Below are 13,882 nucleotides of genomic sequence, written 5' to 3'. Positions count from 1 at the left end.
CCTACATAAGTAATCTGCCATATTTGTATTCTCTCTCCTCTCCTTTGATGTTGTGTGAGACCTGTTTACTGTTTGCTTTGCTAACCCTTCGTTTTCTCTCCAGCTGATGAGGACATGTGCTGACCTGTTCCGCCTGCTGCCCTTCATGGTCTTCATCATCGTTCCCTTCATGGAGTTCCTGCTTCCTGTCTTCCTCAAGCTCTTCCCTGAGATGCTGCCCTCCACTTTTGAGACCGAGACCAAGAAGGCACGTTCTTCACACTGTTGCAATGTTAATGTCCCTGACTTGTTGATGACTGACTGCGTCTCAATTGGTCTAAACTTGCTTCCTTATCTCTCCTTCATCTGCGCTGAGCTAGTCATGATATGCTTGGAGTCTGTTTTTCTGTTCTTCCATTTTTGTAATTTAACCAGACAAGTCAGTTAAGAATATATTCTTATTTACAATGACGGCCTACCCCGGTCAAACCCGGATGACGCTGGGCCAATTGTGCGTCACCCTATGTGATACAGCCTGGATTCAAACCAGGGACTTATGCAGATAAAGGAAAGGAGACAAAAGCACACGGATCAGCTCCTAGAGAGATTAGCAACTATGGCTACAAATATATTTGTATTTTATTTTTTGGTGGCCAGGCTGGGTCACCATTGAGACCGGGGTCTTATTTACAAGAGAGCTCTGTGAACATGAACATACACCATTTATTACACATAATGTAAGGTAATAAAAACAGACACAACTCTCACATATCACCCCATTGAGTATAATTTCTGTAATAACCTGAAGGCTATTTCACGAGGCGGCTTATTCTAATGCTTACCCAATAACAATGCCTTAAATCACACATGAAATATGTTGAGACAAATTACTGCAAGTAGAAAAGTAGAACTCGAATGACCACGAAATGTATTTCAAAATGATTTGAAGCATATTTTTTATACGTCACTTGTTTGTATCAATTGAAAAGACATTGGCAGCTTTATTTGTAGTCCACTTTGTTCTGAAGTTATCTGCGGTCAGAGAAGATAGCATCACGGTTTATGTTTAGCTGAGATCTTCTGTGTATAAGGTGACGCGGGAGGGCAATAAGCTGTTCTACGAAAGGCAGGCGTTAGATTCCGAGCGTTTTCAAGCACAACGTTAATTGTTTTGGGAAACCGCTCAGATTTAACGATGCTCCTACGAAGGTTGTAATGATGAACTTTGCCTTAAGATGCGTTTGGGAAACCGGGCCCTGGCTAGTTGTAGGTCACTCATGGCTGAATGGCTTTTATGTCCTCGTGCTCCTGTACAACAGAGGTGCCTGATCTGGCCGCTCACATCATGGCCATTGGGATACCTACAGAAAGCAAGGGTAGTGACCACCATTAGCCAACTGGAGCACTTTGAAAGTTTGTTTTCAAATAGACCCTCTTTAACATTGCCTAGCATCTTCATAGAATGTGATGAGGCTCTTTTTTTTAACCTAATCTATTTCTAAACCCAATCACAAGTAACTAATACTAGTTTATGCATACGGACCATTTGAGAAATGACTTCTCTCTTTCTGCCTTTTTTCTCTCTTTAAGGAAGAGAAGCAGAAGAAGGGTCTGGCTGCTAAGCTGGAGCTGGCTAAATTCCTCCAGGAGACCATAGCAGAAATGGCCAAGAGGAACAAGACCAAGGCTCTGACAGAGGACGAGACGCAGCGCTTCTCCACCTACGTACAGAAGGTAATTTAGCCAGGGGGCAAAGCATGCATCCACACCTCTGATTCATAATGTCATAAGTGTTTCAAGTTTTCATCCCGTTGTTTATCTAGCCCTGGTCGTCTAGCCGTGGTCGTCTAAGTTCATACAGACCTGATAACGGTCAACATGTGATAACCGTCACGTTCCCATGTGTCCTTCCCAAGTCTGTCTCCCAAGTCCCCAGACTGCTCTAACTAACCCCTGTCCTCCCTGTGTCATCTCCAGGTGCGTCACACAGGGGAGCAGCCCACCACTAAGGACATCGTTAAGTTCTCCAAGCTGTTTGAAGACGAATTGACGCTGGAGCATCTAGAGCGCCCCCAGCTGGTGGCCCTGTGTAAGCTGCTGGAGCTCCAGCCCATAGGAACCAATAACCTGCTCCGCTTCCAGCTGATGATGCAGCTGAGAACCATCAAAGCAGACGATGAGGTGATCGCCGCTGAGGGTGTGCCTGCTTTGAGTGTGTCAGAGCTACAGGCAGCGTGTCGTAGCAGAGGGATGAGGTCACTGGGTCTGACCACTGACCAGCTACGCCAGCAGATGCAACAGGTCAGACACTCAACTTGTGAACAAGTCATCATCATTAGTTGCATCATGCTGCCTTAGAATATATTCAAAATCAAAACGTATAGCCCAACTTGTTAAAGATGCGTTATGTCAAGCCACTAAAGGATTCAATCTATTTATTGTATTATAAGGGATGCGTCCAAAATGGCCCCCTCTTGTGCCATTAGGGACGAAAAAGGATTAGCTTCTTCAGTGGCCTCTGACCTGTAACCTCTGTCTGTTCCAGTGGTTGGACCTGCACTTGAAGGAGAACGTCCCTCCCTCTCTGCTGCTGCTCTCCAGAGCTATGTACTTGACTGACGTCAAACCCATTATACCCGTCATACCCCCTGTACCCAAACTAGAGGTAAGACATCATACCCCCTGTACCCAAACTAGAGGTAAGACATCATACCCCCTGTACCTAGCGCTTCTCCGAGCACTGATGCTGCTGATGGTTATTAGTAGCCTACCAAACTTGCTAATTGCCTGGTACTCAGTACTCTGTCACTCTGACATCATTGCAAATGTAATCAAACACAAGCTCATGTTGCGCTACATTTCTATAGGCTATGCAATTGCGTGAGAAAACAAGAGTTTTGATGGCCTCTATTAAAAATAGGATCCCATCGGCTTTCTATAGGCTAGCCCTACTATTTCTCAACTTTCCTAATATTAAGCACATTTCTTCCCCTTACAGCAGGAGTATAGCCTACCTGGCTGGCATGAAAATGAACCACGGGAAATACGTCGTCCATTCCCTGTTTTAAGTGCATAGATGACATTTATCGAGACAGGTGCATGATAATGGTCCATTCTATATCAAAACAAATTTCATACATATCTTATTTAGTATATGTAAAGACAAGAATAAATCAAGAATAGTCTGATGGGGGACAATATCACACAAAGGGAATGTTGCCGGGAAATTAGAGGCATTATCAAGTGCTTGTCAAATTGTGAATAAGAGAATGATGACGTTGTGTGCAGCCTGCGCAAAAAAAACAAAGGGCCCATGCCTTTCATTATGCTTTTTTCAAGTCCGCATTAGTCTCATCATGCAGCCTTAGAATATATTCAAAATCAAAACATATAGCCCAACATTTTGTTTCGCAACTAAAGTTGCATAAATAACTCTAAATGAAGCATATTGGAGGACCTGTTTCTTTGTTAACCGCACTCCCTCAAATCGTTTGGAGAAAATATCCTTTCTATTTTATTCAGTTTGTTCAATTGTATTCTTCATACTATAAAATAATGCCAAGGAATTCTAAGCAAATCTTGTCTGCCAAATGAACTAGTGTAGCCCACAGCCATATGGCATAGCCAGTTCAGGACCTAAACGTAAGGACAACGCAGAGTATTCTGTTCTTTTGAAATAGACTACATTTTCTTACCCCCTGTAACCATACTAGAGGTAAGACCCCCCCCCCCCAACCGGATCAGTTCGTATTGGGGAAGGGTGATCTGATTCTAGGTCTGTGGTTAAGGGCTCCTGCCTCCAGTGATTCTCACAGAAGCACAGGTTTCCCTCAGAACTAAGGCTTGACCATCAGACCATGGAGACCTGGTTTATTCTCCAACTCTTGAGCGTAGTGATATAGAAATGCAGGTCAGCCATCTGAAGTATGTTCCTGCTGCCAACTCTCTCTGTGGCTTTTACACCAGTCTCAGGACACTCTCTAGAAGGCATCACCACTGCTTACATAACTGGCTGGATCATTCCGTTTGTGTGTGTTTTTGTTTTCAAGGAGGTCATTGTGTGTGTTTTGTTAAACCGAGAGGTCATAACAGAACTGTCTAAGTATGCATGTTGATAATGTAACATTGTGTTGTATGTTTCAGAAGGCCACTCTAGCTGAGACCCCACAGGGAACAACAGCCTCCTCCTCAGACTTACTAGTGGACGCAGCTCTGGTCATCAAAGACATGCTGGTTAGTACGCAGACACACACAACCCGGTCACAGAATGCTCAGTAGAGTAGATAAACGGGTTGTGGTCAAAGACCGACCAGTCCAGTATCTTCTCCGGGATGACCTGTGGTGTTGGTAAAGAAAGTCCTCATTTCTGGTGTGCGTTTCTGTTCCTCCAGGTGGAAGAGGTTAGAGTCCCGGCTGCCATCGTCTCAGACAAACCTCCCACCCCTGCCCAGATTGTTCAGGTCAGCGACCTTTGACCCTCAGTCATGTGATACCCACAGGGAGCATCACTGTAGTGACTAGATGGCCGTGCTAGAAATGACAGAGTAGCCGTAGTAAATAGATGGCCAGGCTGCTGGCAAGCAAATGACTATTCACAACTTCACTTAACATCTTCATCACTTGTAAAAAATGAAATGAGCTTTTTGGTCTTGATTTATGGTTCGAGATGGTTGAAGGTTAGTGTTAGTGGTAATTACATTAACGCCAATACCGTCTCCCTTTCTCTCTCCACGTCCTAATCGCTCACACAACAACAAACTGCCCAACCAACCAACCATGGACTCTTGGAAGATTAGAACCATTGTGGGCTAAAAGATAAACAAACCTGTCCACATGAAATCATAGCTATTTAACCATCGATCCACCTACTTGTCACATTCATTAACCATATAGGATTCATGAGTCGTTAAATTACAGTACGCCCATAACGGGTTTTATTCCAATATTGTTAATGTCCACGTCTGAAATTCACCGTTATTCAATGAGTGCCATCTGTTTCTTTTTCATCATTTGTTTGTAAATTAACCTTTGCCCTCTGATCTCTCCTCCAGGCTGAAGAAGCAAAGGCGTCCCAGAAGAGCAAGATAAGTGTCAACGGAGTGTGAGGAGGACTGAAAGGGCTTGACCGGACCCCACAACCCTGTGTCTTCAGGGTTGAGGAGGGCTATCAATCAAGCTAATCTAAATCAAGAGGGATCAGTCAACCCAATCACCCCCCTGCCCCCCTTAACACCTTCTCCTTATCCCAAAGACCAGGGGGCGTGAGTCTGTATCCAAGTCCCCCGTCCTCACTGTCTAGCCAATGGGGGCTCGCTGTGTGATGAAAAGGTCATAAGATCATCACATGAGATGATGTCATTAGAGCAGACAACGCTTGCCTAAAATGCCACTTTGCTCAGGATCAGACCACTCTGGCTACACCTGGAGTGAGGCCGCTGGCAGGTGTTTAAAACGGGACACCCACCTCTGCTTTGTCTGATTAGTCTCTGGTTCTTCTTGCCTGCATCTATTTGGTTTACATGTTATGCACTCCATCCATTTAGGTTTCACACTCCATCTCAGCAGGACACTGTTACGTAAACTCAGAAAAGTCCCTCAACTGGGATTACCTTTTCGTTTTGTTTTAAGGATCACAGTTACCCAGTGATGTAACAAATTATGTCCTTGAAGAGTAGACGCATCCTCTCAAGATGTACCGTTTGGCCCAGTGTTCTGGTTGGTTGGTTTTGGTGTAACTTCAGTCTGTTTCACTTCCGGTTGCATGCAGCCTGGTCTCAGATTTCGGTTATATTTTGACCTAGCCTGGTCTCAGATTCATTAGGTGCTGAAACTGAATCCTCTTGACTAGAAACACCACAAAGGCGAAAGCAGGGTGTGGCTGTGGTGTGTTAGGGGTCACCTGCTGGCTTTCAACCATTCGTCAAGGTGTGTTTTCTTTTAGTTGGCCCGCTCATCTCCAGATCTGGATCAGACTAACGTAGACCACCACCACCAACCCCCCCACCCCCCGTGTATATTTGTAAATACCCTGTAAATTGTTCTCCGTGTCTGGCAGAAAAGGTACACCTCTGTATGTTGGTAATGCCACGCCCTCAAGCTCTCCCAACTAAAGAGTTCTATGAACTTTTACCCTCTTATTTTGTCTTGTTTGTTGAATATTGGAATCTAAGACTGGGCAACTCTTTACATTAACTTGCCTTCATACCATGAAGTTACTCTCTAACTACTCTGGTAACCAGAATGTAATTGTTTAGCTCAAAATGGTCTTTGCAAATAAGGAATATAAGCAATGATTGATGTGTAAAGGAAATTGGGCAAATTGTCTAGGTAGTTACAATGGTAGTTGCATTTGAATTACAACAGAAAATGTAACACGTGGTATCTGCAATGTATTGTGAAGCGTGACACTATGACTGAGTGGTCCAATGTCATTTAGCAGACACTCTTATCCAGAGCGACTTACAGGAGCAATTAGCGTAAAGTGCCTCTGTCGATGTGCCCTAGTAAGCTCGTGGAATCAAACTAGCCCCCTTTCAGTTTCTGGCCCGACACTCTTAACCACTTGATTACCTGCTGCTGTAATTGTAAGCTAGCGAGAGCGTTTACTCCTGATACACAGGAGAGGTTGTAGGAGCACCTACGTCCTGATAGTCAACACAACTGCCAGTCTGGGGACAAATGGACTATACAGTGTATATGTTGTGTTAATGCTCTTCTACCCTTGATTTACACATTTAAAAGCAAATACTTGACTTTGACAGCTATTGGAAATGATCCATACCCACTGTTAAAACTAAACTAGAGAAGTGTCTGAAGAGTTTATTTGAGCGAAACAGCATGAAAATGCAGGATTTGTGAACTCTTAAAGGATTGCACAAGAAAGTGTTACATTTTATTTTGAGATGTGGTTCTCGAAGAACTTGAAAGATGGCCGCTATTTGACGGTGAAATGCCTAGTACCTATCCTGCTTACGTATGTTAACACAATTATGTGATCGAGAAGGTTCTTGGAAGGTTTACCACATAAACATGTACTGTGTATGTTTCATATTTCAGTGTGCGTGTATGAGAGTGTGCGTTTGGTGTTGCCTTAGCCTTGAGGAAAACCTCTTTCAGCGTCAAGTTAGGGCAGGGTTTCCAAAACTTGGTCCTTGGGCCACCGCTGGGTGCATGTTTTTGCCCTAGCGCTACACAGCTGATTCCAATAACCAACTCATCAAGCTTTGATTATTTGGACCGAGTTTGGGGAAACCCTGAGTTAGGGGATTAACTTTATGAACCCCTCCAAGCAAATTGCATTACTTCACTGATTAGTCAGTGGCTGACCGTTCACCATTTCTGAATGGAATAGAATGGGCTTCAGAGTGCATCTTCCTCTCCCAATCACTGATCTGTAGGTGAGTGTATAAGCGAAACCAAGATGTCCACCCTTCTGCTTTGACCAATCCTCTCAGATCTGTGATTAATGCAATGGCGGGTAGAGAGGACTATGAGACCAGGGATTCTCCTTTCCATCCTTTATTTTTCTACTTGGTTTAAGGATTGTTATGCAAATTAATGTACAGCCAGATCTGTAAAAAGGTGCTTTGTTACCTCTACTCTCTGTGGAATCTCTCCTCTGCCTGTTCCCCACTGACTACTGGAAGCGATTTACATTGTGTTCAAATTCCCCTGCCTTGTTCCTTTTGGCTCCATTCATGTCGATAGATGGGTGAAAGGAATTGACCATATTATTGCTTATATACCTTTTTTTTGTGGTTATTTTGGATCAGTGGTCATGGAGGCAAGGAGATTAGGAGATAATTGGGACACATACTTAGATTCATTTAAACTCCTGTGTAATTGCCCTTTCACTCACATGCCTAATACCAATTACTAACTCCTACCCCTAAACCCTTGTTGGTACAAGCAGTATAGTGGAAACCAGAACTATATTGCTAATAGCATACCTTTCAGATCAAGAAGTGGGCTTAGCGTTTGGTGTGGAGTTGGGTAACATGAACTATAATGAACAAAAATATAAACAACATGAGCTGAAATGTTCCATACGCTCAAAAAGCGTATAAAATTTGGTGTACAATTTTGTTTACATCCCTGTTAGTGAGCATTTCTCCTTTGCCAAGATATGCCACACCTGTCAGGTTGATGGATTATCAAGAAGCTGATTAAACAGCATGATCATTACACAGGTGCACCTTATGCTGGGGACAAAATGCCTCTAAAATGTGCAGTTTTGTCACACACCACAATTCCACAGATGACTCAAGTTGAGGGAGTGTGCAATGGGTATGCTGACTGCAGGAATCTCAACCAGAGTTGTTGCCAGAGAATGTAATGTTCATTTCTCTACCATAAGCCGCCTCTATCATTTTAGAGAATTGGGTAGTACGTCCAACCGGCTTCACAACCGCAGACCATGTGTAACCACACCAGCCCAAGACCTCCACATCCGGGTTATTCATCTGCAGGGTCATCTGAGACCAGCCACCCGGATAGCTGATGAAACTGAGCAGTATTGCTGTCTGTAATAAAGCCCTTTTGTGGGTGGGCCTGGGAGGGCATAGTCATGTGAAATCCATAGATTAGGGACTAATCAATTTATTTCAATTGACTGATTTCCTTATATGAACTGTAACTGAGTAAAATTGTTGAAATTGTTTCATATTGCGTTTATCATTTTGTTCAGTATATATTGCCTTGTCCATTACTGATGAAGAATGGTACTAGGATAGAACTAGAGCATGTTCTTCTGGTTTTTTGAGCTAGGTTTCAATTTCCCCCCCTTACCACACACACTGCTTGTCACAGATTTAAAAGCATAGGATTGGTGTATGAATTGTCTGGAGGTAGTTTCCACCCAAATCCATGGGAGAACTCAACCCTCACACATATGATAGATGTTGAAGCTTTATGTATGTAAACCTCCTAGCTGGTCTGTGGCTGTGCCAGATATCCGTAGACCGTAGTAGCAAATGGTTGTTGCCAGAAATAAAGATACAGGACTTAAGTGTAAAGGGTTTTTATGAATTTAATGCTGTAAATTGTGAACTTTATCTCCCAAGCAGTCATTTGACAGTAGAATGATGTATTGTTTCAATGTAAGTTAAATACTGTACATGTCTGACAGCAATGATGTATGATGTTGAAAGTGTCTTCTGACCTCCATTACGGAGCTTAGTGGACTGGAGGGTTAAAATGAGAGGAAGAATGTCTGACTCAAGGAAAACCCCCAAAGGAGGAGGCTGAGGTTGTCCATAACGACTGATACACAGTCAGATATGTTTTCGTCCCCCAAATGGCTATTGGTAGGGGAGGGTATGCTCTTCTTAGATCTGTGGTTTGGGGTAACCTCTACTTCAGCGATGGCAAACCCTCCTCCCGGACAACTACTGCTTTTGCAAGTTTTTGTTCTTACATACATCTGATTCTACTCATCGGCTGATCATCAGAACCTTGACTACCTAAATCAGGTATGCTGGAGCTGGGCTGGATCAAAAGCCTGCATGCCCAGTAGCTCTTCAGGAGGGATGGCCATCCCTGATCTACTTCAATCAGTCACAAATGCACTCATGCATGGTCATAGCATAGCCATAATGTTCAGAGTTAGCGCAGTGCTAGCTAATAGTAGCAACACATACGAGTTGTGCCGAATGAAATAAGCTAGTAAACTATGAAGATAAAAGCCAGTTTGAAGAGGACAGGGGTTCCATTATGACAAAAGGTGCAGATAATCATTAAGAAAGGACAAACTCCACACAGCCTCACTGTCTTGTAATGTCTATAATGTCATATGAATAACAGCAATACATGATACAGTGCAACACCTGTGGATACATTTGCAAAGAGTACATTTGAGAGAAATAAGCTTTTTGTGCATATAGAACATTTCTGGGATCTTTTATTTCAGCTCATGAAACATGGGACCAACACTTCAAATGTTTTAATATTTTTGTAGAGACATCATGGGTACAGTCCCAATTTGCTCCCTATCCCGTCCCCTAGGTCCTAACCCGTTCATGCTTGCAGATCTGTCCGGGTAGGTAGAAGTAGTGTAGTGGAGGATCTTCCACCATATTGTTTTCACGTACAGATCTGCAAACATTAAAATGGTAAGGGTGAAGGGAGACAGGTAGGAAGTTAATTGGGACCGGATGATGGTATAAAACAATGCATTTCTGACTAGAGGCAGCAGAGAGCGCCATTACCTGTATTACTAGAGCAACGTGGGGGTTTTGCATTTAAATGAGACCAGCATAGAGAGGTATTGAGGCTTAGTTACACTATTCACTATATAGTGCATAACAGGGGTGGTCAAATGTAGTGTACTATATAGGGAATAGGGTGCCATTTGGGACATATATAGGGAATAGGGTGCCATTTGGGACATAACCTACGTGTCAAATGTGTGACACTTCAGAAGATCTATTTTAATGCTTAGGCCAGTGGTTCCCAAACTTTTTATAGTCCCGTACCCCTTCAAACATTCAACCTCCAGCTGCGTACCCCCTCTAGCACCAGGGTCAGCGCACTCTCAAATGTGTTTTTTTGCCATCATTGTAAGCCTGCCACATACACACTATACAATACATATATTAAACATAAGAATGAGTGTGAGTTTTTATCACAACCGGACTCGTGGGAAGTGACAATGAGCTCTTATACTCGTGGGAAGTGACAAAGAGCTCTTATAGGACTAGGGCACAAATAATAATATTATAATAATCAATAATTTTGCTCTTTATTTAACCATCTTACATATAAAACCTTATTTGTTCATCGAACATTGTGAATAACTCACCACAGGTTAATGAGAAGGGTGTGCTTGAAAGGATGCACATATCTCTGCAATGTTGGATTGTATTGGAGAGAGTCTAAGTCTTAAATCATTTTAATGTATTTAGTTTTCATGCTACTGAGGGCCGAGAATCCACTCTCACATAGGTACATGGTTGCAAAGGGCATCGGTGTCTTAACAGCAGCGATTTACCAAGGCAGGATACTCTGAGCTCAGCCCAATCCAGAAATCTGGCAGTGGCTTCTGATTAAATTCAATTTTCACAGAACCGCTTGTTACAATTTCGATGAGGCTCTCTTCTTCAGATATTGATAAGTGGACTGGAGGCAATGCATGAAAGGGATAACGAATCCAGTTGTTTGTGTTATCTGTTTCGGAAATGTACCTGCGTAATTGCGCACCCAACTCACTCAGGTGCTTCGCTATATCACATTTGACATTGTCCGTAAGCTTGAGTTCATTTGCACACAAAAAATCATACAATGATGGAAAGACCTGTGTGTTGTCCTTGTTAATGCAGACAGAGAAGAGCTCCAACTTCTTAATCATAGCCTCAATTTGTCCCACACATTGAATATAGTTGCAGAGAGTCCCTGTAATCCTAGATTCAGATCATTCAGGCGAGAAAAAACATCACCCAGATAGGCCAGTCGTGTGAGAAACTCATCATCATGCAAGTGGTCAGACAAGTGAAAATGATGGTCAGTAAAGAAACATTAAACTCGTCTCTCAATTCAAAAAACGTGTCAATACTTTGCCCCTTGATAACCAGCGCACTTCTGTATGTTGTAAAAGTATTACATGGTCGCTACCCATATCATTGCATAGTGCAGAAAATACAAGAGAGTTCAGGGGCCTTGCTTTAACAAAGTTAACCATTTTCACTGTAGTGTCCAAAACATCTTTCAAGCTGTCAGGCATTCCCTTGGCAGCAAGAGCCTCTCGGTGGATGCTGCAGTGTACCCAAGTGGCATCGGGAGCAACTGCTTGCGCACGCGTTACCACTCCACTATGTCTCCCTGTCATAGCTTTTGCGCCATCAGTACAGATTCCAACATGAGCAGCAGTTACGTTTGGCTACATACAGACCGTTAGTGGAATTCCCGCAAGAGAGTAACGGTTAATGTGATTGGATGTTAATTATTTGACTAGGCTACCTGTATTTGACAATGTGTTGTTATTTCGCTGAACACTAGATGGTTTAATAACATTTTTGGCAGTGAAACGAGGCTACTCAGGCGAGAGAAAAAACTCGCCCAAATGTATAGCCTCATTGAAAAATATAAATGGACTGTTTGAAAATGTGAAAAGAAAAAAAAAGTTTCAAAACCATTTATTTTTATTTTTATTATTATAATTAAAAAAAAATGTGAATCACATTTGTATTTGAAGTAACCTTGACGGCATTGTGCCCGTACCCCAGTTTGGGAATACCTGGCTTAAGCTACTCAACTGACCTAAGAGCAGTGGAATGTTCCTACCACCCACCAGATAAATAATCATAAATAATGTTTCTAACCACACAGGTTTGTAGAATTGACCACATTACACCATATGGCAATCACTGGATGAGTGTTACTCACCATCGATGGCACACCATGGATTTTGATAGGTGGACCTTGGCATGACAATGATTGACAAGGAGTTGGCATGATAGCATAAACTGATTGGCACTTAGCCTACAGTGAAGTGCAGATATTGCTTAACCTATCACATTTCCACTTTCCATCCTGTCTGACTATAGCCTCGTACGAACCATCCTGATCTCGCGAGCTTACATTCTGCTCACGAGATCAGAACCAGAACCAGATAGGACCTGAATAGATTCATGTAGTGAAATAAAGTCAATAAAAAGTAAAGAGATGGTCAATAAAATAGTTTATTATACATTTTATCATATTGTTTTTTATTGTTGGAACATGGGACTTAACATGAAAAAGATCTTGCAGTTTCCTTTCAATCACCCAGTCTGGATTTGTTGATTGAATACATGCTTAGAGGAGATAAATCTAGCACTGATCTCTACTTCATAGAATCAAATCTGCAATGACAATATTGTCTTGACTGACTGGTATGCTGTACAGTATATCTAAACCCTAAAGTGAGGTGAGTCAGTCAGGGAACAATCTTTGGCAGGAAGCAATTGCAGCTCCCCAAGTAGTGTGTGTGTGTGTGTGTGTGTGTGTGTGTGTGTGTGTGTGTGTGTGTGTGTGTGTGTGTGTGTGTGTGTGTGTGTGTGTGTGTGTGTGTGTGTGTGTGTGTGTGTGTGTGTGTGTGTGTGTGTGTGTGTGTGTGTGTGTGTGTGTGTGTGTGTGTGTGTGTGTGTGTGTGTGTGTGTGTGTGTGTGTGTGTGTGTGTGTGTGTGTGTGTGTGCGCGCGTGCGTGTGTGTGTGTGTGTGTGCGCGCGTGTGTGTGTGCGCAGCTAGAGAGAAAGCAGGAATAGAGACAGTGCCAAAAAGGATAGGATAAGGATTCACTGGATAGTTGTAGACAATTATGTTATAAATACAAAAATGGAAAACTATGATGGCAAGCTGAATATTGGTCTCTTAATAAGGCCAAAGAACAGTCTTACAAAAGAAAAAAGTAAAAGCTAGTCATTCTGTGGGCTAATTATCCATTTGTCCTTCTTTTTTCATCCCGAAATTGACATCACTTGCTGGCTCCAAGTTATATTTGCGTCCATGTTGGTAACTTCTGGTAAGCGTGTCAATGGAAACTCTCCCCCTGCCAGCTATCCCTGGATCATTAAAAGCAGGACACGCTTTAAAATGTACCGTTCTCCTAGCAGCAGGATATTATGATGGCAGGAGGATCGCAGATTTTTTTGTCTAAATTAAGAGTACCCCTGCAAAAACATGCTAAATTTTGTGATTATCAATATTTTTTGCACTCTAGTGCAGTGAAACGGTTTTTCCCAGCATTGCAACAACCTCTGAAAAAAATAAAGGGATAATTTGATGTATTTTATTTTTTATATTGTATTATTGATACTAGCATTTATTTTGAAGGTTTAAACTGGTATGTTGAAAGCTATTGTGTAGGCTATTACTAAAACCAGTTGACCTGACAGCCAGCCTTTTTGCACTGTTTCGCTATGGCTTTAGT

The 13,882-nt window shown here is 42.5% G+C and overlaps 1 protein-coding gene across 5 annotated transcripts in view; it reads left to right on the top strand.

Annotated features, from left to right (window-relative positions):
* The window catches only part of LOC139576609 (LETM1 domain-containing protein LETM2, mitochondrial-like), a 40,571-nt gene extending 31,585 nt beyond the window's left edge, over positions 1-8,986 (top strand). For 4 of the 5 annotated variants that reach the window (XM_071402897.1, XM_071402893.1, XM_071402896.1 and 1 more), the window contains 7 exons: positions 104-247; positions 1,570-1,713; positions 1,957-2,280; positions 2,525-2,644; positions 4,123-4,212; positions 4,371-4,439; positions 5,031-8,986. In XM_071402897.1, the coding sequence (XP_071258998.1) occupies positions 104-247; positions 1,570-1,713; positions 1,957-2,280; positions 2,525-2,644; positions 4,123-4,212; positions 4,371-4,439; positions 5,031-5,084 (945 nt within the window). In that variant the 3' untranslated portion in view covers positions 5,085-8,986. The remainder of the gene's footprint in view (positions 1-103; positions 248-1,569; positions 1,714-1,956; positions 2,281-2,524; positions 2,645-4,122; positions 4,213-4,370; positions 4,440-5,030) is intronic. The other variant, XM_071402894.1, reaches the window with a different exon arrangement.
* The last annotated feature ends 4,896 nt before the right edge of the window (positions 8,987-13,882 follow it).

This window comes from Salvelinus alpinus, chromosome 5, assembly GCF_045679555.1.
Source record: "Salvelinus alpinus chromosome 5, SLU_Salpinus.1, whole genome shotgun sequence".
In the NCBI taxonomy this organism is placed as follows: domain Eukaryota; kingdom Metazoa; phylum Chordata; class Actinopteri; order Salmoniformes; family Salmonidae; genus Salvelinus; species Salvelinus alpinus.
This window is presented reverse-complemented; position numbering and strand designations above follow the sequence as displayed.